At 42.6% G+C, this 25,045-nt stretch overlaps 5 protein-coding genes across 5 annotated transcripts; 4 read left to right on the top strand and 1 right to left on the bottom strand.

The window, feature by feature from the left end:
* Positions 1 to 899: 899 nt before the first annotated feature.
* Positions 900 to 1,386, top strand: LOC117140054. The gene is made up of 2 exons (XM_033302792.1): positions 900 to 999; positions 1,071 to 1,386. Exons 1-2 carry the CDS (start codon positions 991 to 993, stop codon positions 1,311 to 1,313), a joined length of 252 nt encoding a protein of 83 aa, XP_033158683.1. The 5' UTR covers positions 900 to 990; the 3' UTR covers positions 1,314 to 1,386.
* A 1,733-nt stretch (positions 1,387 to 3,119) lies between these two features.
* LOC117140181 lies at positions 3,120 to 3,579 on the top strand. Its single transcript, XM_033302957.1, has 2 exons — positions 3,120 to 3,224; positions 3,282 to 3,579. Exons 1-2 carry the CDS (start codon positions 3,207 to 3,209, stop codon positions 3,525 to 3,527), a joined length of 264 nt encoding a protein of 87 aa, XP_033158848.1. The 5' UTR covers positions 3,120 to 3,206; the 3' UTR covers positions 3,528 to 3,579.
* A 1,086-nt stretch (positions 3,580 to 4,665) lies between these two features.
* LOC117141613 (putative protein TPRXL) lies at positions 4,666 to 7,245 on the top strand. The gene has a single exon (XM_033305133.1). The coding sequence runs from the start codon at positions 5,503 to 5,505 to the stop codon at positions 6,445 to 6,447; it is 945 nt and encodes a 314-aa protein (XP_033161024.1). The 5' UTR covers positions 4,666 to 5,502; the 3' UTR covers positions 6,448 to 7,245.
* A 3,052-nt stretch (positions 7,246 to 10,297) lies between these two features.
* Positions 10,298 to 11,669, top strand: LOC117140426. Its single transcript, XM_033303340.1, has one exon. The coding sequence runs from the start codon at positions 10,625 to 10,627 to the stop codon at positions 11,567 to 11,569; it is 945 nt and encodes a 314-aa protein (XP_033159231.1). The 5' UTR covers positions 10,298 to 10,624; the 3' UTR covers positions 11,570 to 11,669.
* An 11,276-nt stretch (positions 11,670 to 22,945) lies between these two features.
* LOC117140605 (gamma-glutamyl hydrolase) lies at positions 22,946 to 25,042 on the bottom strand. Its single transcript, XM_033303615.1, has 3 exons — positions 24,970 to 25,042; positions 24,477 to 24,883; positions 22,946 to 23,882 (listed from the first exon to the last, which is right to left on the bottom strand). The coding sequence occupies exons 2-3, from the start codon at positions 24,653 to 24,655 to the stop codon at positions 23,024 to 23,026; spliced, it is 1,038 nt and encodes a 345-aa protein (XP_033159506.1). The 5' UTR covers positions 24,656 to 24,883; positions 24,970 to 25,042; the 3' UTR covers positions 22,946 to 23,023.
* Between the last annotated feature and the right edge of the window lie 3 nt (positions 25,043 to 25,045).

Here is a 25,045-nt window from a genome sequence, read left to right as displayed (position 1 = left end):
ATGCGATGTTGATACCACGCAATACGCACCGCAAAAGATCAACGAATAAAATAAATGTGCGGAAACTGCGCAATTTTTTAGGCAAATAACAAATCAACAACGCAGAGAAAACGAAAATATTTAGCCGAATTATACAGTTCGAACAATAAACTCACTTAATTGATTTCGGCGTGGGAGTTTGTTTTCATTGCTACGAAGACAAAAGGAAACTTGGCCATTTCCCGGCACCACGCACAACAACCCACCACTGACCTTGAAAGCCTCTCGATGGAAGGCGGGAAAACACCGGAAGTGCGTCTCAATCCAGGACGCACTTAATTGTTTATTTTGGAGCCAAGAGCAAGACGCAATCCAAATCGATGGAAGTAAACAGACGTCAAAGAGATGCCTACATTTGCGCCTCAGCGAAAATAGAACGTACTTACACTAAAAGGAGATGTCCCTAATTGATTGATGATATATAAAAATAAAATTGGGATGAGTTTATAGGTTTAGGTTTCTATAATTAATTGCTGGAATAGCACATAAATCAAAAATTACGAATATTTAACATAGAAATCGATCCGAATGCAACAAGTCAATTATAAAATGTGTGTATTTGTTTTCTAGCCCATTCTATCCTAATTATCATGCATTTTGCGAGGAAAGGCAAATCTTTGGAGCAAGTTGGAAGGAGGACTTCTCTGCAGTTCTACAACCCAAGAGGCATTTGCGGTTTCGCTGGCTTGTCAGCGGACTCACGACCATCCGATTCGCATCTGGATTCTGAGTGGCAGGGAACGAGTTCCGCTGGCAATTGCAATTGCAACTGGCCCATTCAAAGTGAGTTAAGGGCTTCTTTCATTTGCCGCTTGCTGGGCAAATGCCTTTGACCTTGGCCACCAGCCAAAGTGAAGGTCTGATTGCGAGTGGGAGCTATAAAAGCCTGGAGTAGCGAGGAATGGCCATTCAGTTGGATAGGTGATCTTCAAGGAACTGCAACGAGCGAAAATGAAGCTGGTGAGATCGGAAAACTCTTCTACAATATATAACTTCGAATATATATTTAAACAATTTAACTTATCTAACAGCTGATCTTTGCCTGTTTGCTTGCTCTGGCTCTGGGGCACGAGGTGTACTACTATACCCCCAGCTATGGGTACTACCCCAGTACCTTTGCCAGGTCCTCGGCCGTACTGCCCTTGGCCTATTCCCGTTTGATTGCCCCGGCAGCCGCCGAATCGCATCTTTACCACAGCGTGGAGACCCCTAACTCCTTCCAGCAGCAATATCGCAGCGACTACAAGCCCCTGACCTATGAGTACGTCTACTAGTTGGGCGGGGAGCAACAAACCTTTGCGTGAATTGTAAGCAAGTGAAATTTGAATAAAGTTCGACCGCTCCTCATCGAAGGTGTTTTAACTCTAGATGATAAGCCCCCATTGTGTTGAGCTGTCTGTGAAAACAACTTTCCTACTTCCCCCAAAACCAAGTGACCTGGCTCACCCGCTGTCTGTTGAACTCGGCCTCCAATTGTTGTTCAGTTATAAAGACCCAAACAACAATGGCTATATCGAATGACCCCGCCCAAATCCCTATCCTCACACACAGTTGTTCACCTATGCTCCTGGGAGGCCTGTCTAAATTTAATAAAATCCCAAAAGTGGCAACAAATCAAGACTCATGTCGCACGTCGAACGTCACCGTGGCAAAAAGAAGCCGTAGAGTCCACCGCAAGGTGCAATGTGACTCCCACAGGCTGCTCCCTCGATTTTTGCCCTTTGGCGAATGGCTCGTCGATCCCGAAAGGAATCGCTCCGGAACGTGACCCGAGGCCGTCACATGGCATCCACCCATGGAACATACGCGAATGCGTAGATTGCTCTTTGGCCATTGATACTTAGCAGGGATAATGGTGAACTCTTAATCGGGTTTATTAACACCTCGTTGTCCTTGGAAAATAGCATAATCTCCTTGGTCACCCAATATAAATATATAACAATTAGTTAAATTTGCATAACACCATTTAAGATGTGATAAAATGGAACTTTGATAGAATGCATTGCACTAATCTCTTTCGATTAGATAATAATTTCCAAATCGCTAAATATTATTTTTTCTTCACCCTTTAAACTAAAATACAATACATTTGATTTATAACACAAAGTTCAGTTGTGCCAAATAATAGTAAAAACTCCATTAATATTATAATTATATATCATATATATTATATTATAATGTTATATATATTATAATGTAATAAGAGCTGCACTAAATAAACTGGTTAAAAAATATTATTAACAGAAAATTGATAAAAAGCTTGATATACTTATAAAAATATTTAGTTATAAATAATAAGAATTTGCACATTTATAGGTTTCTGTTGAGAAAAACTCTTACCTTAAGTCCCTGGAATACATTTATCGCGAATAAATCAACGTCCGTAAAAAATTATAGGGTACGTAGCCGGCCATCAAGAGCCATGATTGATGATTACGAAACCAGATTGAGTTCGCGTTAATTATGCAAAGCTAATTAGAAGTTACTCCTCCGGCCAGCAGATACATCTGATTGGATGGAATGGCGCGGGGCGGTGGCATCCGTATCAGTTTACTAGAGCCCATAATCTCGGTGGAAAACCTGTTGCTGCCCAAAGGAGCAGGAGCTGCGCCATCAGCACCATCTGCATTGGCATCTGATTCGGTCCATGGAGAAGTTCAAGGTTGTTACAGTGTCCAATTAATGGCTAAAGAAATCGCAGGCTCGACTAGGCAGGCAAATCTATGCGAACAACAATCTCACATTGCTGGGCAAAATAAGTACACTTAAACACGATTGAAAAATATATAGTTCTGGTAAATATATTAACCAGCGAAGTATATATCTAGTCAAAATGTTTTAAAAATGAATAACATGTTTTTTCATGGTTTTTTATATTATTATTATTATTATTATTATATGTTCAAAAAATATTGTATAAACGTTTAAGATACTAATCACATGTTTCCTTAAGCTTGTAACATTTTTCGGCGTGCAGCTGGCAAAAGGGTGACCAGAATTTAGAACGGGCTGTGGGAAGTGGACCCCCGTCAAGTTGTTTACCCAATGTAAAAACAGGCTTTGGATCCCGGGAGCCCAACCTTGGATATAAAAGGTCTTTGGGAGTACCAGGAGGAGCTCAAAGCGAGAACGGCACTGGACGGCGTAGTTTGCAGTTTGAACAGAAAATGCGCAATTATCTCTGGGTAGGCAGCCAATTCCATTGGCCACGTACCAGCTCCACTCACCTTCTTACCTTGCAGTTAGCAGTGCTCCTGGTGGTGGCCACCACCTGCATCAAGGCCAAGCCGCTGGTCTCCTTCGGCGTCAGCTACCAGGGCCCCCAGCCAGGATCCTACTACTACGGAGGACCGTACCCGGCTGGTGGCTACTACAACAACTACCACAACAGCCCGGGTCCGTACGGCTACCCCTATCCGTATGCCAATCGCTATGGCGCCCTCGATCTGGGAATCGGTGCCCTGTCGCTATCGTCGTTCCTGCTCTGATTCCGTATAAAAGCCAAAAGCCACAGCAAATAGATGCGCAAATCACACAAAAGTCTTTTCACTATTTTCCTCGGCACGCACTGTTAAGCCCAGGTCAGGCTGATTTATACATATATATATATTGAGTATAAGGATATATATAGTGGGAAGTGGACTTTGAGTACGTGCCATATCCCCGGGGGCTCTGGTGACCCACTGACTGAATTTATGGATTTTCGATTTCCTGTCACAAAACCCTTTGATTTGTTCTGACAGAAGTAAACTTTATGTGGGTGTCTTAATTTATGGTAGCTAATTTCATGCAGTGGGGAAAGAATTAAAGTTAAATGCTAAATGTACCAACTGACCAAAACTAGTTTCAAAATGTCCATTTAATACCTTCTTAATTTTATAGATTTAATTAAGTACTAAGTAGTTAATTGACAGCTATCGTGCTAAGAGCAACATTATTAGGACGACATTTCCTCACTTTGAATGCAGAGTATTTTAAGATTCGACCTTTTCGATCCGCTGATTATGCTAATGTCCTCGGGAGTGTATCAATTATTTATAGATGTTGTATCTTCAGGGGGCCCTGCATAACCGAAATGCGTTTGCAAAACGTGCAGGCGCAGCTTGAGTCCCCGGCAGATGCAACCTGTTGGGTTGGGAGGAGCACATAATTGCAGAAACCACTGGGGATTAAGGGAATCACTCCCTGGCATTCGCCCCATCCTTTCGATTTCTTCACGACTCGTGATTTGCAAACACATGGGTTAAAGTTTCAGGTGCGACACCTGCACGTTGAGCATGTGGCAGTTTTAGCCATTTCCTGGCCTGAAGAACTATTAAAGTGTGTGCGCCTTGCTTGTTCATATAAAGGTGTTGCGTGCCACACTGCACAAAATTGGGAAGGAAACAATTTTATTTCTTTTTCTTCAACATTTTTATTTTGTAGTAGAATTATATGGTTAAAGATATACAGTTTGATAATTATGACTAGTAATAAAATCATTGAATTTTGATTGAATCAACCATAAAAAATTTGCTGTTGATTTTAATTTGAAAATCATTGAATTTTGATTTAATCAACCTTAAAATATTTGCTGTTGATTTTATTTTGCCTCTCATTATTTATAGATATTTATAAATGAAAAGATATATTCAAAGCTATGCTAAAGTTTATATACTACCGAGTACTTCTTTCACTTCATATAAGTTGACTAATTTTTTACATTTAAACCCAATTTTAAGCCAAATGGGTTATTTTCCATTTCTTTGATGGCTAATTTTGTACAAAGGTCCACTGCCTCCACCAATAATTTTGGCACCCCAAATTGCCATTTGCACCTGCCTTTCCTAGTTCCTTACAAATTTCTGAAAGTGTCCATCCGGAACCTCGTCGCACGGATGAATGACGTGCACGGATCACGTTCCCAATCACGCACAACAATGCTAAAAACTCAAAAGTGCAACCAGCGACGCCCAAAGTGTTGTTAGCTGGCTTTGTTGGCCCGGTTAAAAGGGGAAGCATCAGCAGTCACGTTGAGTGGAAAACCCCACGGCAAGCAACAGGTATTCGCCTCGCTTCGCTGCGCTTCGAGAAGGAATCCTCGAGTGGTGTAGTGTAATGTAGTGTCCTTCTCGACGGCACACAGGGCACTGATTTCCGACGGGTGTGTGTCAGTATGGCAGGCGAACCCACATCGGCACCACGAAGCTAGAGCCGAGCAGCGGGATGTGTCCTCGTGGGGGCGAAGGTTAGGATGCGAAGCTGCCGCGGCATTGAGGAGCTGTATAAAAGCGGGTGCCAAACGCCTGCCACTGGTAGTCTTCGTCGAGACATCAACGGTTCGCGTTATCCTGAAACAAGTTCCCTTGGAAAGCAAACTAAACTGAAAGCCAGAACACGAACTGAATTACTGTGCCAGTGCAAAAAGAGTGAACAAAGTGAACTAATATTCTGAAAAATTGAGATAAAATTCGAACTTACGCCATGGATACTCTGTCACCCAATAATGGCTCCAAGTCGAGCTCCAGCGGCAGTTCGGCGGCCAGTTCCTCCATGGATCTCGGCAAGCAGCAGCAGAAGGAGAAGCTGCATCGTCACCCGAGAAATGGGCCCAAGAAGCTTTCCCGATCCAGGAGTTTGCTGCAGTTGCTCAGCAGGCACCTGGGCAGGCACTTCCACCACCAGAACCAGCAGAACGACACGGTCTACAGCAGCCAGGACGATATCAGGAGCAGCTCCACGGATTCCTTCAGCTTGAGCTACGAGCGCGGCAGCCACGAGTGCCCTATCAATGGTTCCTCCCTGGACCTGGAGCACACATCCCGAACCTCGAGCGGATCGGCCTGCTCCAGATACTCGCCCGGCCTGGATTACTACGATCAGCAGGGACACATCTATGTGGAGGCTGTCTACAGACCCGGGAGTGCCATGGAGCAACTGCATCCGCAGCTGCACTTCGAGGAGGACACTAGCGAGGAGGGCAGCAGCAACGAGGCGGAGGACGAGGTGGAGCTGCGCCACGACGAGAACGAGAACGAGAACAGCAAGCCTCGATCCGCATCAGCCGCGTCCGCCAAGTCATCGGGACTGCATCTTAGCCGGATTTCCATCTCCTCCTCGGTGAGCCGCATCCTGCATCATTTCTCCAGTCCGACGGGAAATGCATCGATGCGCTCGTTGTCCTGCAGCAGCACTCCACTGCGTCAGCCCAAGAAATCCCTGTCGCCGAACAACTCGAACAACAGCAGCAGCAGCAGCTCCAGCTCCAAATCCTCTCGGGCTCCCGCCTCCAAGAAGGAGGACAAGAAGCAGCAGAGCATCCTACGACCGCCAGTCCAGTACGTCTACATGAAGGGCATGTCGGGACTGTATTCCCGAGTGCCCAGCTATGCGGTCTGCTATCCGTACACCCTGCAGCACATGTACTAAATCACCTGGGACACCATAAAATGGATGGAAAGCTGCAAGCTGGTTGGGGGTCTTGAACAATATACTTAGGAATTTTCTAGTGATGTACGAGTAGTGCCTGAAATCCAGAGATTTGAGTAGAGGGAGAGTAGTGGGAAGATAGGGGCGTACGACAAAAAGCAGCATATTTTATAAATGTGTCCAAGCTGAGTTCGCAAACCCAATAAGTGTACCTAAAGCCAAGCCCAGAAAATCAAAAAAAATATCTATGTGCTACGATATACTCCTTAGACGATCCAATTGTCTTCGGATAATTTAGGGACTTTCAGTTTACAAACGAATATAAATTCAATTTAGCTTAATGGAAAACAAAATGTTATTTAGAAGCCCCTCACATATCTTTCGAGAATAGCTCTAGAAATTACATTTTCGGAACACCTTAGTTTAAATCAATAGTTTCATTTAATGAACAAACGATTTTTGCACTTTTGAACTAGTTTAAAGTATATTTTGCACTAATTTCAACAACTATTAAAACCAAAACAAAACTTAACGAATTTATACAACGGAAAAAAGAACGGAAGCAAAATTCTTTAAGATCACACTAATAGAGGAACATTTTACAATAATTCACATTCCAATAAATCGAAACTTTTTGTAAAACAAAACCAATTATTATAAATAATGCGGAGATATCATGATGTAATGTATATGGTACGGTAGATGATAATGGAAACTTAGCAAAATGTTTAGAGCCTATATATTTTTAGATCCTAACCTAACCTAACAATTAAGACTAGCTGTCAATAAAATAAAATATACAACACAACATAAAAGGAAACGCCATTTTAATTGCATTCAAGGTGAAGGGAGAACAAAGCGAATGAACCGAACTGCGTTGGCCAAGGAACTTCGATTCGTAACGGTTTTGGCGAAAGCTTAAGGACACCGTTAACGTAGGCAAAAGCTCGAGCCGAAAGAGAGAGCACATCCTGCGAGAGAGCAGCAGAGAGCGACAGAGAGCTCGTCCTGCACGTGGCCTCCTTTTGTTTGGGTTTCAGTCCGCGGAGCACTGTTCCCTGGGAACAGAGAGCCTGTGCTGCCGCCGCGATGATGTAGGCAAAGTCCTCAAAATCAAGTCGCCGAAGGACTCGACCTTATAGTTTTGACTGGCGCATATCATGTCCGTGTGACGTTAATCGACACCGCTGCACTTGGCGGGCGTGACAAACGAAAGCGTTTAAAATTTGATGACACCTCAATTATTAAGGCTCTTCAAGCCGAGGACATCGGCCATGGTCCATGTTCATACCCATACCCAGCAATCATTTCGAGGTCATTGTCTCTGTGAACCCTTTCTTATGATAGCAAGCCCATAGTAAACAAGCCGCAGGTCCAAAGGGTTAGATATCCTTGGCACAGTTTGTCCTAAAAAATCAAATTAAAATGCATGATTTATCTGCAAACAAACAAAAGCCTTTAACCCGAACTTCTGCCAACAAAGGGGAGACAAATTGCTCCGTCTTTTGGATAGTTTTATGACGCAGTTCGGAAATGAATTTTAAGATGCCCCAATGGTTTGTTATTCATTCGAGAGAAAACAGCTTTTTATTAAATATCTTCCTGGAATTCAACATTCAGTTGGTGTGGGGTTTGGCTACTGGTTATTCCGTGAAAACTGCCAGAGCCACACATTAATTTCTTTAGTTCCAGGAAATCTGCAACATTTATATTGCATTTAGCAAACAAATGAAATTCAGCTTAACTTATTTAACTTATATTATTTATGTTTTATTCCTACATTAAATGCAGCTTCCCAGCGTCTAAAAGGAAATTGGTAATTATTTTATTTAAATAAATATTTTTTATTTAATAAAGCTATCATAAGCTACTCTCTGGATTTCTTAGCATGTACTTACTAATAGGATGCATAAAAAAGGTTGGGCTTAAATTAAACAAAGAAACATTTAAAAATATTATTTCCTCAATACTTATATATAAAGTGTATATATTCATGATCGGTACCAACGGCCGAATCAATGTAGCCATGTCCTTCCGTCTGTTTATACACAAACTAATCTCCCATTTCTAAAACTTAATGCATGAAACATACCTAAAAATCATGTTTGCTTACAGATACTATCAGTGGGATATACTATATACCTTTCTATATTTTTTTTTTATATTTTAATAAATTAATTTAAAATTCGAATTGAAATCAATTACACTTTCCCTTTACGGTAAACCAATCAAAATATTATAATCTTCTAAAATGTATAAATCGGGGTCAGTCACCAGCAGGACAAACGGCTAGGCTTATTCACTAATCTGTTGACTAACTTGATTAAGTCGAAATGAGTTAATGCGTTGTTAAATGGGAGCGACAAGCGCTTAACAAGTCGGCGACAATGGATTTCCAGCCTCCCACCCCACGCATCCCACTGGCCAAATTGGATTCCGAGTTGTGTCATTTTGGCCAAAACAAAATCGCTGGCCGCTCTGACGTCAGTTGGTGTCAACAATTGCGCCTCTAATTAGATGTTCATGGATTTTCTATCTGGGTATGGGAAAATCCCGTCGCTGTCGACACCTCCTGATTCCTAGCACTTGGCACCCACCCCCATCGCTTGAACGTTTGTGCCCTCCCATTTTATTATCTAAAAGTCAAAACAAAGGACTTCATTAAGCCGCCGTCGTCTTAGCCAGTCTTAAAATGCGTTCACACAAAATTGGCATTCGGCTTTATTTATAGCGCATTAAAATCAATTTTGGGCGCAATTAAATAAAATCCAACAACACCAGGGACCAAACAGGCCGAATCTATTTTCGACCCCCCACTTAAGTTAGGTGAAATTTTGATAAAATATTGCTTCGCCCAAGAGCCTCATGGCTTCTTAAGGAGCACCTCTTAGAGTCCTTGAAAACTGTCGTCGCCAAGGATATTTTTAGGCAAATCAGACACTGGCCTCTCAGAAGTAAGCATCAACGAGCCCTTCGAGCTATTTTCGACAATGGCCAATTGAATCAACCAGGAAAGTCAAACGGAACAAAGTGAAATGAAAACGTCTAGCTGATTAATAATTGATGGCCCTGTGGGGAGAGAAAATAAAGCAATTAAAGAGGGAAGAACCGCTGACCGGATTTATCGAAAGTGTTGTCTCGACTTAAAGATGCCTTATAATGGATTAAAATATGAAACGGTGCAAGAAATCTCAATCTTATTATAAGCTTAATATTTTTAAATGAATTTTAGAATGAAAAAAATTATTTTAAAAATGCAGATTTAGTCAGAGCTTGATAATGAACTAACAAGCCGAAGCCCTAGCATTTTACTCTCCTAGTTTCGACGGAAATCTCTTCCCATACATTTAAAATTTAAAATCTTTAACAAGTAAAAACAATCCAGAAAGTAATCGAATTCCTCCTCACTTCAAAAAAATCACAAAAACTCTCGATTTTCGGCTTCATAAGCCGGATTTCCCCTTTGGTGCATTATACCACCCTATGATACCCGGTATTTGGCCATCTAGAAGTGACTGGAATGCGCCTCGACCGCGTCCAATGACTCCACCTGGCGGCCAGCGTTGCAGGATCCTGGGGCAGTGCAAACACGAAACCAAACAATCCAACGGCGGTAAACAAAAGTCGCTTCCCGTTTTATTATTAGGCAACAATGCAGGGACAAAGGATGAGACAAGAAGAAGGGTTTGATGGGGGGTCCTTGCAGAAATATTGTTATCTCTCTGCCGCACTTTCGTTCTTTCTCTCAGCACTTTCGCTCTCTCTCTCTCAAAGGACTCTGTGCAGAGTGCCGGGCGAGGCTATAAAAGGCAGCGGCTTACGATTTGCCGACTCACAAGCGGCAGGACAACGTGCCCAGTCGGTTCTCTCTCGCTCTCGCTGGAAAAAGGCAAAGGTAAACAGTGGACAAAGACACCGGTAGGGATAACAAAGGAATCGGAGAGTGTTTGCACCGGAAGCGGAAGTGCAGCCATTTGCAGTATCCCAAAAACAAGGAAATTACTCATCCGCATTACCGAAATTACGCATACGCACAGCAGACAAAGAAAAGAAGTTGGAAAATAACTGAATAAGGAAATTAAGCATACGCACGGTTGGCAGCTGCCTGTTAATAAGGAAATTACTCATACGCCACCGTGGCCGTTGGATGAGCTAGGATTTTGTGCCAGCAGAAAAGATGGGTACACCTCATGTCTGCTTCGCTGATGAGCAGCAGCAGGAGCTACAACAACAACACAGGACTGCCAGTAATGGCAGCCTGAACAACAACAACAACAAACTGGATGTGGGCTACAACAACACCGGTGGCACTCCATCGCCGGGCGGCAGTCTCAGCGTTTCGCCAACACCGCGCTACGAACGCAATCTGGGCTTCTTTCGGCAGCTGAGCCGCCGCTTCGGCCTGAGGTCGCAGGATGACCTAGTTCACTCGGATGACGCAGCCAGCGTTGCAACATCGAGGAGCGGCGGAGGCGGCTGTGGCGGTGGAGTAGCCGGGGTCACTCTCCAGGAGGAGGACGCGCACAGTTCATCGACCGACTCGTGCTCCTCGGGGCGTGGCCTCAACGCTCACCAGTCGCGTCTGGAGCTGATGTCCATGTCGTGCGCCTCCAGCGAAACGAGCAGCACGCTGGACATCGAGGAGCAGCAGGAGCAAATGCAGCACCAGCAGTTGCAGCATCAGCAGGCGCAGCAATCGAAACGGAAGCCGATTAGCCGCGCCAGTTTCTCGCGTCTCCATCGGCGCTCCACATCCTCGCTGCGTCGCGCCTTCGAGAGCCTTTCGCTAACCTCGCGTTCGCTGTCCTGCAGCGGTCCCTCCCCTCCGCCGCCCCTTCCCGCAGCCGGCGCACAGCCAGCAGCTGCATTGCCTTTGAAGTCGGCTCTCAAATCCGCCTCGAATGTCGAGCTGCACAGGCAGCAACAGCAACAACAAAAGCAACCAACCGGCAGGTCATCATCATCGTGCTGCGGCTCGGCGTCCAAGAACAACAAGGTGAAGCCGCCGCCACAAAGGATCCTGCGGCAGCCCGTCTCCTACACATATCTCAAAGGCATGTCCGGCCTGCCAACGCAGCGAGTGCCGCGCAGCTCCGTGTGTTGTCAGTACGCCAGGCGTTAAGGATCTCATGATCAAGGGTAAATCATCTAGAACAGTATATGCAGGATATTAAGGCACTGAAAGAAATCAGCTAGTAATACGTATTTTCGATTTCCTTTTAAACCATTAATTTTTTGTTTAAATATACATTTATATATATAATATATAAACATTTTTAAAAAATTATTCGATTTCATTTCTTGATAAATTTAATATCAATTGAACTTTTAAACGCTGCACAAAACCACGATCATTACATAGCTTAGTACTTTATTAGTTATAATTCAACTAAAATGCAAAACATTTATAATATAATTTGAATATTATAAGATCCATCAAATCCCTTAGGTAAGTCAGCAAACCCTTAAGGAAAAGCAATCATTTGTAATTTCAGGTGGTTAAAACATAATTGATATAATATAGACATCATCTTCCACTGAATGTTCCCTACTCCCCCGATCCCTGAAATTCATTTCAAAATCTGTGATACAACAATCGTAACCCTTTCCCAAACCCTCCCACAAAAATCTTCCTCTCCGGATCCATCACAACTTATTCGATTTAGTAAAACATCATCAGAATTGGTAAAGATCTTACAAACTTACATGATAAAGTTTTATAACAATTTGAATAACTTTTGCACCTAATAAATATTGAATTGAATCGTAGATGCGTAGAATTTGTCAGATATAGAGCGAATATACACACATTTTTCAGCGCTTTGATGCTAGATCAAGATCATTTCATACCAAAGACTGTAAACGCAAAACAAAATTGAGATGAAATTAAGAAGTTTGATTGAATCGATTGGAAAAGTCACAATAGATTTCCTTTTTGTATAAATTCTTATACAATTCGTGCCTTTATCAAAAAGTCAAAGCAAACAAAGATTCGCGTAATAAACATTTGTTCCAGGAGAAATCACTTAAGAAGTATATATGATAAGTTTAGGTAAATTTCCTTTTTAAATGTTAAATGGGATCAAAATTTGTCAGGCATTTATCTATGTTTCGCAATCCTAACTGAATCAGCCAAAGTAAACTCTCCTAGGAAACTTAAATTATTTAAATTAAGAGTTTTTATTCAGATAAAAGTACTAATTTGCCAACTATAATTAACACACTCCAGAGATATAATAAACCCAGCACTCCAGTAAGTAGAGTTCAGATGTAGATGATATATAGCAAGTCAAAACCAGCCGCGAAACTGACTTAAGAGTATTCAACATATACATTACTTTAGCAGTTATACACATTTACAGTTTATAGAGAAAAATATTAAATAACGCAAACCAAGGCCTAACTATATATATATATATATATATATATATGAATGCAAACGCATTGAATCGCAAGCCAAAGCAATAAAGTTGAAGAATTATACAGAACAATATCAGCATTAATATACACATTATATACAGCAGCATCTACTTATAAATAACTATTTACCTAAGCAGCCAAAAAGCAGCAAAGAATTGTAATCATCTGAATGGCCGATAGCCCAAATGCAAACAGAGTTCAATAAAAGTGAAATAATTTACACCAAAATCGAAGTGTTTCCATTTGGATGTTGACACCTGGGGGTAGGAAACTCCAATAATATGAATCCAATTTCATCCGAGTAACTCAAGTGGGCCATCTTTCATTCCATAATATAAACATTTCCATATCAACTAAACCATTTAACCATTATAATTATCGTTTCTAGAGCAACGAAACTTACACCCCCATATACTGTTTACTTTATCTCCACTTCATCTGCTGCTGGATGACACGATTCGGAAAGTTTTTCCATAAAAAAGTTGGCCAAAAATAGCTACAAATCAATGGCACATACACATTATGATGATTATGTGGAAGCTGCAATTAGGACAGTCTGACGCGAAGGAGATGGTCCTAACGCTCGGGTGAATCTCCTATAATGGCAATAGCATCGAACCCATCGCCAACCCAACCCGTCGCCATTGAATAATAATATGTTGTGTCCGAGAAAGTAGGTCAACGATTGAATTGCCATCAAGATATCTCTCTGTTGCTCCGTTACCACTCGTTTTCGGTTGTCAAGACGCTGTGTGGATATCTTGATGGGGATTCATGCTGAATTTATAATGAGTCTGAGGATGTCTGAAGGCATTTGATTAATACGATTCCAACTGAACTGGCAGACAATAAATATCGAATAACCAGGGCCCCAACCGCATCGCACTGACAGCTTGATTTGACATCGGATCGAAGCGGGAATCGGTTTGGTTTCGGAATGGGTTTGAATTCTGCATTGATTGATTTGTGGCTGAGCGACAGATTTCGAATTAATGGCGAATTCCCGTTGGGAAATTGAAAACGAACAATCATCATAAAAATCCATCTGTTTGGCAAATCAAATTAATGAAATTAGCAGAAACATTAAGCATAAAGTGGCGGCCAGTTGGCTTTGTTTTCCTCCCATGCCCACGACGATTAAATGGCCCATCGAAGTTCCTGCTGCCACTAAATGGCTGCCGCAGTCACGCACTCCATGTTCCTGCTGATTTGCTGAGGCTCGACAACAAATCACTGGGTGGCCAACACCGCACTCACACGCTCCATCACTTAGGCCTCCGTGGTCGTGACGTGACCGAAAAGTTGATGAAAAATGGCAGAATCTAAATATTTTCTCAGCCCAGAGCAAGCCACATCAGAAATTGGCATGCTCACTAGCCGGATGGCTAAAAATATCCTTTGACCTAATTCTCGTTGACAGTCGACAAATGTGGGGGCATTAAAGTGAGATAAAAAGATACGCAACCAATTGTGGGCGACTATGGGGCGTATGTGTGATTTTTACAGCTCTGATTGTTGCTCATACGACGCGTTGGCTGCTCCTTGCGCCGCGTTTCCCATTTCAATTCGCCAGTTGAAATTGCAAATGCTCGTAACAATAAAGTGAGCATTTCCAGCATCTCCAGCAGCCAGCCGCAGTCACGTAATCATTTTGACACTATTCAGGTCTAGTTTCCTCCCACCCGCATCCAGAGTACGCTCCGCCGACTTTAATATCCCATTCTCCAGCAGCTGTCTCTTCCGACCATGAGAATAGCTATTTTTAAGCATTTAATTAAGTGCCTGTCTTGGGGGAATATTTTTAGCGTTTTCTTTGCTATTTCTAAACGGGACTCGACCGTGAATTTGCCCCAATATTTGGGTTTAAGTTTCATCTTCATGTATGCGTGTGACGGTGAAAGTTCTGCTTTCAGCTTATTAATAATAAACGGGAATAATTTTTACATTCGTTTCAGCGGCGAAGTCTCGAGTTGCTCCCTTTATGGGCTCCTCAAGGTATGCCAAGGATATCATGAAGGGAATCGAATACGGGCTTGCTTTTAACAGGTTACGCGGCATTAACTTCTCACGGGGAATTCATGCCACCAGCAGCCAACTTTCCCCACATTTCCACCGTTTTGTTCATCGGGATGGGGACTCTTTATGAGGCAGGGCGTGTTAATTTGCTGCACGCGCCGTGCTGAAAAGTTAAGACGGCGGAGGGGATCAAGGATGCGGTCAACTTGTTGCCAGTCCACCAAATTGAATTGATTGAGTGAGAAAATTACCCTAAAAGTATTCTTTAGCTACCGAGAATTTATAGAATTTTTTAAGAGTATTAATTTTAAGTAAATTACATGTGTCTATTTGTAAATAAGATGTCATGTTTTTAGCCAGCTCTAATAATATTTTGAATCTGATAAATACGTTGATTGTTCTTAAGCAATGAATTTTACTGTATTTAGCTTTCCATGCTTAAAAATAATTTCATATAAATGAAAACTTACCATGTCTTCCCTTTTGTTTACATATGCTTAATGTTTAGTAATGGAAATTTTATTAGGGTACACACATGCAAACCGCTGAGAGCAAACAGTGGCAAAATAATTAATCTTCTTTCGGTCTTCACCAAACACATGAGGGTGAGAAAAAATTGTGGGAAAAACTCAAACGCGGCAACTTGAAGAACAATCTGAACTTGCGGCCTACTTTGTCAACTTCTCGACTGTCTTTTAGTGGCGGCCTTCACTTTTTGGCCAAGAAGTTAGGCGGGAGCGAGGGTCTTGCATCATTTTCATTTTTATTTCCATTACATTCTCAGCTTATATGACTGCCGCTTGCCATGTCAATATTTACTTGTATCTTGTTTACCTTTGCCATCTCATCATCAACATCAGCATGGCCTTTCCCCAACCCAACTCCATATTTTTTACGCTTATTCTCGTTTTATATTGTGTATTTTTATTGCTCATGTTTCCTGCTTGTTATCTTTGTTGTTTCTGCCGCTTCTTAATGGCACTCGTCCTGTAATTTCATTTTTCATGTAAGACCAGTGAGGGGGGAGAGATTTAATGAAATTTTCAAGAGTCCTTCGGTCCTTGGGCAACACGAGCTGCTATTTTTGGTTCGAATTAAATCGTTGGCTACTGCCAACTTTATATGCGGCAGGCACCACTTATGCTAATTCGCACTTTGACCCAAATATCGGTCTACGTGAGAACAATCAAGTGGCAGAACGGCAATCGCTGTGCAATATTGGGCCAAGTGCCACTCGAGATGGATCTGTATCCGATGCTCATTAGATATGCAGCCTGTGTGTCGGTAATTGAACTTAATATGCTAACTAAATGTCTACATTTCATAGCGACAAATGGCAAGGAGATCCCGAAAAGAAGGCTTCGGAAATTGAGCTGATTTTCTGCTGATTGATGGGTGTGTGAAAGGATACCAAAACGGGAAATTGCCTAATTGTTTTTATTAAATCATAATATTTAATTAATCACAGCTCTCTTTAAGTGAATTTAATGTTAGTTTCACCAGAGCAAATGACACCATTGCATTAATTATGCACATCTTTTTCGGGCACTCTTACATTTTAATTTCGGACCTCTTTGAAGTACCATATTATCTGCACAAGCACATAAATTACAACTCCCTCCAAGCAATTAGCCATGTACTCGGGCTCTTTAGGCCTAGTCCCAGGGGGACTTTAATTATTTATAAGAAGTGACCCAAAACGAATGCATAAGCTGACATCTGCAGCCAGTTCTCGGGAATAACGAGCTGAGCAAACTACGTGCCTGGACCGTCCATTTGTCGGATGGAATCCGAAATAGAGGGAAAATAAAATAAACAAAGCATTTATTCCAAGCGCAGCCGAGCAGCCAAAAGGAAGGTAATAGACCGCACAGCTAACTGGGCCAATGCACGTGCCATTTGTCAGGACGAGAAAAGGCCTAAAGGATTGGAATGTGTACAGAGTTGTGGTCTTATTATAATTAGTAGCCACATAAGCACTGAAATAGGTCATGAGTCTGCTGGTCTTGCTGCAGATGTAATAAATTTAATTAAATTCCTGTGACTAAAATTAAACAAAGTCGATACAATTATGTATGATTAAATAGTAATTTATAGATCTAAATAGATATAACTATGGAAAATGATTACTTACACCTTTGTTTGCTTTAATTAGTTGGAGTTTATGAAATTGATTGGAGCCGTACACCTGCGATCTTTGGCCCTGCTTTCATTCACAAATCGGATGATGCAGTTGTCGACGTCGCCGCCGCCATTACCATCATCACCATCATCGCCGGTCGAAGGTTAACGCCTGCCGTGGAGGTCGTCCGATGACGATGACGTTTACCGCAACGGGAGCTGAACCGAGCTGAGCTCGTTTCAGCCGGGCCAGGAATCCTTGGGCGGCTCCAGAGAGCAATAGGATGCGAGGATGCGAGGAGAGGAGGAGAGAAACCAAGCTTTGGAGCGACCTTGGGCGACTGCCGGTGGAACGGATTTCGCTCCTGAAAGGATTTCATTCATAATTGCCAGAAGAAGCCGTCCAAGTGCCGCACCCACTGGATCACGCATCCTGTCCTCGACCTACTTTCATTCTGGGAATCGGGATGCCCTCGGGAAACCGCACGCACAAATTGGCAACTTTGTGCGCCCCATTGCTCCACACGTCGCCTGGCATTTAATTCGATTTTCGTTTTTCGCTCTGGTTCACTGGGTTAGCAGTGTTCTCCTATAGTTCGACTTTTATTGAGCCAAGGTCCACGGGAGAGACAGTCAGCGTCTGGACGGGATGGGATGATTCTGGCATCGGTGGGTGCCACAAGGACACCCCAAGTGTAAGCCCCAAAAAACTTATGAATGAATCGAATGTAATTGCCTAAGCCTTAAAGGACAGAAAAGTTATTGCCTAAACTTCAGATAGTTATTATACAATTTTACTTATCGGAAAATATTGTATCTTATGAATTCAGTAACTTGAAACAACAAGGAAGGAACTAAATAATTACTTGATTATGAAGAAATCGCGATATTGCCATAATAATAACCTGTCGATTTTCAAGAAAATCAGTGTGCCCTTTTAATCAGAATTATTGCAATTTCATCAGAACTGACGCAAGCCCCTTTAATTAGAGAAAGTGCAAGGGCAACTGAATCGGCGAGTCGGGTGCCGCATATGAATCCTGGACAGAAAATGACGCATGGCAGAGTCATAAAAAATCAATCGATTCCTCGAGCAAGTGGCTTCATATCTCCATTTTCCATTTTCCGTTTGCCATCGCAGTGGCATTTTATGCATTCCACGCGTTCTTCTTCGCAAATTGAATTTAAAGCTCAGTAATAATCAGTTTATTGCGTATACGACCAGTGGAGCGGAAAGCGGAACGCGGAACGCGCCAAGTAGACATTTGCATGGTGCGGTCCGGGCTTGAAAGGGGTGTCCTGGCGGCTGGATGCTCCTCAGTTGGAAGTGGACTGGGTGGGATGTGGTGGCTCTGGAGGAGTATCTTCGCTGCTACCGCTGCGATAAGGCAAATGGCAAGGGCATCTGCGCTAAGCATCGTCATCCGTGCACCTAACGAAGGTTCTCCAACTGGTGACGTCGGCAGTGTCTCCATCTCTCTCTCTATCGGTTTACCCTTCTCTTTTGCTCGCAGTCTATCTCTCAGGTTTTAAACTGGGTCAGGGGCTAACAGCTCGTCGCCGTCGTTGTTGTCCTTAGAGTCGTTGACGTTTGTCGGTTGCGGTTTTTCCGCCGCCACATCCACACTTATTCGGAAAACCCCTTTTCCATCGCCGGAACTTGTAAGCGTGATGCACTAAAATAAAACTAAAATATGCCTTTGATAACATGGAAATCCACAAAAAATAAATATTATTATGCCTTCTGTTTCGTTTTGTATTATTCTAATACTAAAGCAAAAAAAATTGTTTTAAAATTCTCAAAATGATTATGATCATTTATTTTGGGTCATAATTTATTTAATGATATAGTATTGAAATACCTCGAACCGATTGTTTCCAGTGCTGATGTGATGATCAGGCTTATTCGGACGTGGCCTCCTCCATCTTCTTGCCACTTAATTGAATCGGCTGTGAATAAGGCCACCGGCGAGTGAACTACATTTGGTACAGTTTCCTTCCGCGGATGATGCTAACTTTTTTCCCCCATTTCCCCCCCATTTGTTTATTTATATGCAGGCCACGCCCCGCTACGCCCTCGAAGCATTCATGTTCAGCTGAGCAGTCAGAGCCCGCTTCGCACTTATTAATAAACCAAAGAGCAGGCGAAACCAAAGGCGTCACTCTGGCGTGTTGTGCCTTGGATGGAAAGCGGGCTAAAACGGATGCTCGGATGCCGGGACATAAATAAACTGCAGCTAATTTGAATGCACCGACCTTGAGACGCGCTCAACGCCCAATGCTCGACGCCGCCTGGAAAGACAATTGCAACAATTTGCATTGTGCCACACAGGGCAAGGATTCTTTTCGATGTCCTGGGATCGCTTCAGCCTCAGAGGTCAGACGCTCGAAACAATCCGAAACAGTCCGTAAGGACACTTGACCCACTAAAATTCTTAGAGACACCTCAACGAGATGAGTGACGAGGATGAGCACCCGTATCCGCATCCTTGGTCTAATCCTTTCAAAGGATGAAGCACATGGGTGCGGGCCTAACCCAAATACTCGTGTGTTTGCAAATAATGAAGCTTTTGTGTTGCTGCCCCGCCGTCGATTGGCCTTCGAACATTGCAAGAGCGCGGATGACGTCACAAGCGGGGCACACACACACACACATATTCATATATATTGATATATATAGAGCCGATTTGGTGGCTTGCTGAATGTCACGCCCCGCCTCTCAGGTTAAATTTAGCCAAACGACAGGCGACAGCCCATAATTGCCAGAGCAATGTAAAAATAAAATGCCAAAATCAGCAGCACCAAATAGCCCGATACGGCATTTGAGCCTTTAGCATTTAAGAGGCTTACCGCACCACACGCGCCCCATTTGGCCAAAAACGCTCGAATGTAGGCAACGAAAACGGGCCAAAGTGAACGACAAATGTTTATGGGCCAGTTGGAAGTCAGAGGGCAACAAAAACACGATTTGACAGATGGGCGAATGAAAATGGCAATTTTAATTGCCGGAGGTTTTGGGGCGCAGACAATTAATAGCCGAACGGCGGTGGGGAAAATGGGATCATTGAGTGTTATGAAAGAAATTTCAAAATTAAAACGGAAGAAAAAACGTCCATAAAATAGCCACAAATTTGTGTTTATAAAAATGTTCAGTTTTTAGAATTTTCATAGTAAGAAGATTCTTATACCTCTAGCTTTATAACAAATGAGTCGTTAGTGTAATGAATTATAATATCTTAATTATATATATTATATATTAACGTTTTAAATCATATTTTGTAGAGCAGTCTAATGTCATAATAAGGCTTCACATTAATTATTCAAATATTAGAATGTATTTTTGGGCCAAATTAGACTCACAATTTTAATAATTTTTAGTTATACTAAATGCATGAGAATGAATAAATAATGCAATATAAAGTGTAATAACCAGTTGAAATGCCAACAAGGCCAGTTCCAATGAGGCAGCTCCTAAGTCACGCCCATTTGTCGGGTCAGTTGAAAGGATTATCAGAGTCAGACTCGCCCAGCACGCAAATATCACGCACCCTCACACACACACACATACACCCTTACACTCATACACTCTTACACTCACTCACACACTCACACCCGCATGCACACAAACTCTCTCGACGGCATTTGCAAAAGCTGGGTGTGTATCCTTCAACTGCAGTTTAAATGCCAAATCAGCGTAAATTGTTCGTCTGGAGGGGGCTTACCACACAGCTGCTGCGATGAGGGGCTGGTGGGGAAGGACTGGTGTCCAAAGGACCTTTGGCTTCTGCAGAATTTCCAACCAAGCGGTCGCTGTAGTTGTCCTGCCTGCCTGCTGCTGTTCTTGCCTTTCGTAATGTCACTCGACGGCAACTGCAATGTCCTTGCAGCCCGAGTTCATTGGCCCAAAACGCCGAGCTGCAGCCTGCAGTTGCGCTCTCTGCGGAAAGTAGCTAGTAAGAGAGAAGGTTGTCGTCGGTGTGCGTGAATTTCGGAAGGATGTGGTAGAAAGTAGGTGAGAGGCTGGCGAAAGTAGCCATGAGAGACAGAAAGAGAGAGAGAGAGAGAGAGAGAGTGAGAAGGCCGGTTCAACGGACGGCAAGTAGGTTATAAAATGGCAAAAGGCCGGCCCTAAAAGAAGCATACCTATGACGTCATTGTGAAAGCCGCACCAACACTCACACAAGGCGAAAGGTGGCGAAGAAAAAGGGATGGCAAATGGAATCTGCATTTTCTGTGTGCTTGTGTGTCTTTGTGCAAAGGCGGCTTAATTTTCAGTTGAGAAAACAGAGAATATGCCTACTTTTACTTTTAGACTTTACCCCGGCCTACCCCAATTTTCTCAACCACCCCCACACCCCTCGCCATTTTCCCCAACCCCATTCTGAACCCCTTTTTCTTCACCCCCCGCCAAGTGTGAATGTGTCTCTCTGCAAGTGTGAATACACTCATCTATGTGAGTGAGTCTATAAAATGGGCACAAGGGCATTTAATGCGGCATTTATGCTGACAATTTTTTTGTCCACACAGAATCGCAAAATAACGCATGCTAAGTGCATACTAGTAACAACAAAAGAATAACTGGCAAATATATTAGTAAATTATAGTAAATGGAGAAAGAGGATTTGTATGGGAATGTTTAAAGGATGGATCAATTATTCTTTAACTTCATAATGAATTAAGAAGTTATTAAAAAGTGAATAGCATGAATATACTGCTTGAAGTTAATCAATACACATATATTAGATATGCCCCATAACTTTCACATAATTAAACACCAAATTTTCAACACACAGAATCAACGAAATGAAAAATGAAAGCACACACTCGTAGTGCACCTTTAATAGAAGTGATTATGAAGTGATGAAAAGACCAGACATTTACCTAGACTCATTAGCATGCGATTTGAGATCGAAGCAAAAACTAATCACAATAGCGGTTGCAGAATAATCTAAGCGAACAAAAAACGGAAAAAATGGAAGCCAGACAGTGCGGAAAAGCCGGAGACCCAGACACAGAGATACCAGGACATAACAATAAGAGTGCCATCCAGGAGCGAGAAGCCGCAGACAATAATGGGAATCAGACAAAAACATGTGCCATAACAAGCCAACCCCCCATCGGCGGTAATAACTCGTCTTCACACCTCTCAGACTGAACTTTAACCCTGGCGGGAAAGAAAACATGAATAAAAACATTAAATAACCCGCCAGTGTCCGCCTAATGGAATATGCTGAGGCATTTTGAAAATAACCATACGGACGACAGCCAAACATTTCGTCCTGTCATGCGCTAATTATGAGCAGCCAACCTTTTGACAAGCCCCCTGTGTGGAAATTTTTAAAATGGGCTTGCCGGAAAGCAAACCCCATGAAATGGCAACATTTTTACAAATTTGGTTCGATGCCTACCCTATATAGAAATACAAATATTTAAAGTAAAGTTAGTATTCTTACTAAACTTCTGTAGTGAGTGAACAATATTGACAGCCCCTATTAACATTTAAAATAATTGCTTTTAAGCATCCATTGCTGCTCTATTCCCACATCACTCAAAAATATGCATACCCTTTGCCAGGACCCATAAAAATGAGCAGAAATATTCCGTTTGCCTCGGGGAAAAGCGGAGGCAATGGAGAATAGCTTTCCACCATCGAACATCCGAGAAAAACACGAAAAAGAAAAGCGCGAGCCAAAATTGAACGGAAAAGTACAGCGTGAAATTTGCATGAGACAAATGTGGAAAAGTACTCACAACTACTCTGCGAGTGGAGCAAAGAAAATGGAAAATGGTAGAAGTATCAGCGGGAAAAATGAGTAGGAAAGTATTTGGCTTAAAGCAACCAGCAATTTCGCTTTCAAATTAAGAAAGAGCCAAGTAAGTTAACCAAAAACATAAAAGTTCGCCAAACAAAATATTTAAACCAAGAGTAAAGTAATGCGCTGATATATTTTTCTGGCTAGTTTTTGTCTAACTTATTAATTAGCTTATTAATTACATTACGTCTTGTATATCACAATACTTAAGATGAGCGAAGCTCCTCCGAATCATCCCGCTCTTCCGCATAGTCCACGTTCTTCTCAAATAGATAGCACTGCTGCCAGTTGGAGCCCTTGAACTTGCCAGAGAAAACAGGCTGCCAGTTCCAAATAAGATGTCGGGTTTTTAATTTGTCACTTTCGAACTGATTGTTGTTGCGGCGGCAAAAGTCAACAAACCGACTGCCAAGGATTTGGGACAACTCGATACCCATGCGGGAATGCGCCATGTAACATTTGTCCGGTGAGTTGAAAAGCTGCTCAAATGCAGCGCGCTCAGGATGAAACTGACATCCAAAGATGGGAAAACGCCGGTGCTCGACAATCGTGATGAATTCCAGTCCCGAAGTGTCCTTCTGAGTGGCCAGTGGATGCCAATCCTTAGCTAGACCAAAGGATTCTAAGTTCTCTTTGGTGATGCAATACCGATGCTGATGGCAGGCGAATGGGTGCTTCTCCATCTCATCGGCAACCGATTTCGGCAGACTTCCAAGCAGTTGTGATTGCTGATAGTCATCGGTCAGAGTAACTGGCATCGCCTCCCTCATGGGCTGACAGGCGGTTCGAACATTCGGTGCTTCGGCGGCGTGAATAAGGAGCAACTGGAAGCCAAGACAAGTTCCCCAAACGGGAAAGTATCCGCCAAGATCATCCAGCTTCCTCGCCCGCTGATTACGCTCCATAGCCAGTTGGTAGATGAGCTCGGCACTCCGGACGCAATCGCTGGTCAGATCCGGGTTGGCTTGCCTATCAGCCTCGTCGATGAACACGGCTCCGCCTGGCAGAAGAATGCCATTTAACTGGCTCATCATCAACGCATAGTAAGCTCGTTCTCGGCCGATCCTAAAAATAAATAATTAAAAAATTGCACTTTTCAACGTTTGTGTTTATGATATTTAAATGCCCCCGCCTTTTTTCAAATGAAATCGAAAGCCTTAAATATGAACACCTCTCCCCGCTCATTTGTTAATCGTATTGCATTCAGCAAGATTTATTTTGGCAAAATGCCAGATGAGGTAATTAATTCTCGTGCATCGTTTGTTTATACAATTTGTTTATTGGTAACCAGATGGGCACACCCAACGCCTCAATGGCCTCCAAGTGCTTCAAATTGGCAGCGGGCAGATAAAGTGACTTGTGGCCCATTGACTTGGCCAAATCGATGCACATGATGCCTATGCAGATTTGAGTTCCCCCTATCATACGAATCGCTTTTGCCCTATTTGTGGGCAAATGTATGTACGTGACTTTCGATCTGAATGCTTGGAATGCTGGAGGCTAATAAAAATATGGTTATACACATTAAACCATACCAAAAGATTACGAATTGCTTCAGATTCCCTTTTTGACATGCTATATTTGTCATTTCCTAGCAATGTATAAAATGTTAATATAAAAGCCAAAGTATTGCAAAATGATTGAAACTTGATAACTTACCAAATAGGCACCACATGCGCACCGGATGCCTCCAAAAATTTGACATAGGATGCAGCCAAGTAGCTGTGGTATTCCCCTTTAAAGTTCTGCTGCAGTCGCGTGGCTATATCGATGCACATCACGCCAACTGTTGGTACGCGGTTGAGGTACGGCGGATCGGTATAAGCGCATTCCGCCATCGTCTTCTTCGGATTTCAGACAACGAGCTACTGGCCAGCTAAAAATGCCATACATTCCCATTTATCGGGCACTGAGCAGATAGAAATGAGTCTCGCCGGTGGGAAACAATGACTCAAACTGATTGCACTCGAGTCGGTGAGAGAAAAATAATAATCTAGCCAATAGACTTTTGCATCCATTGTCGTTGGACTTCAATGCAAGATAAAATTGATCATGGGTCAGCTATACTAAGTAATGTAAATGATTCATATGAATTATATATTATATGTATAATAAATAAATTATATACTTAAAAACGCCAACGTTAGCTTACAAGTTTAATGATTAGGCTGATATAGACGCTTTTCCTGGTCCAGAATATCAGGGGTCAGGGCGAAGTTTTAGGTAAA

The sequence above is a fragment of the Drosophila mauritiana genome, chromosome 3L, assembly GCF_004382145.1.
Source record: "Drosophila mauritiana strain mau12 chromosome 3L, ASM438214v1, whole genome shotgun sequence".
Classification (NCBI taxonomy): Eukaryota; Metazoa; Arthropoda; class Insecta; order Diptera; family Drosophilidae; genus Drosophila; species Drosophila mauritiana.
The sequence above is the reverse complement of the archived record's forward strand: the minus strand, read 5'-3'. Positions and strand labels throughout refer to the sequence as shown.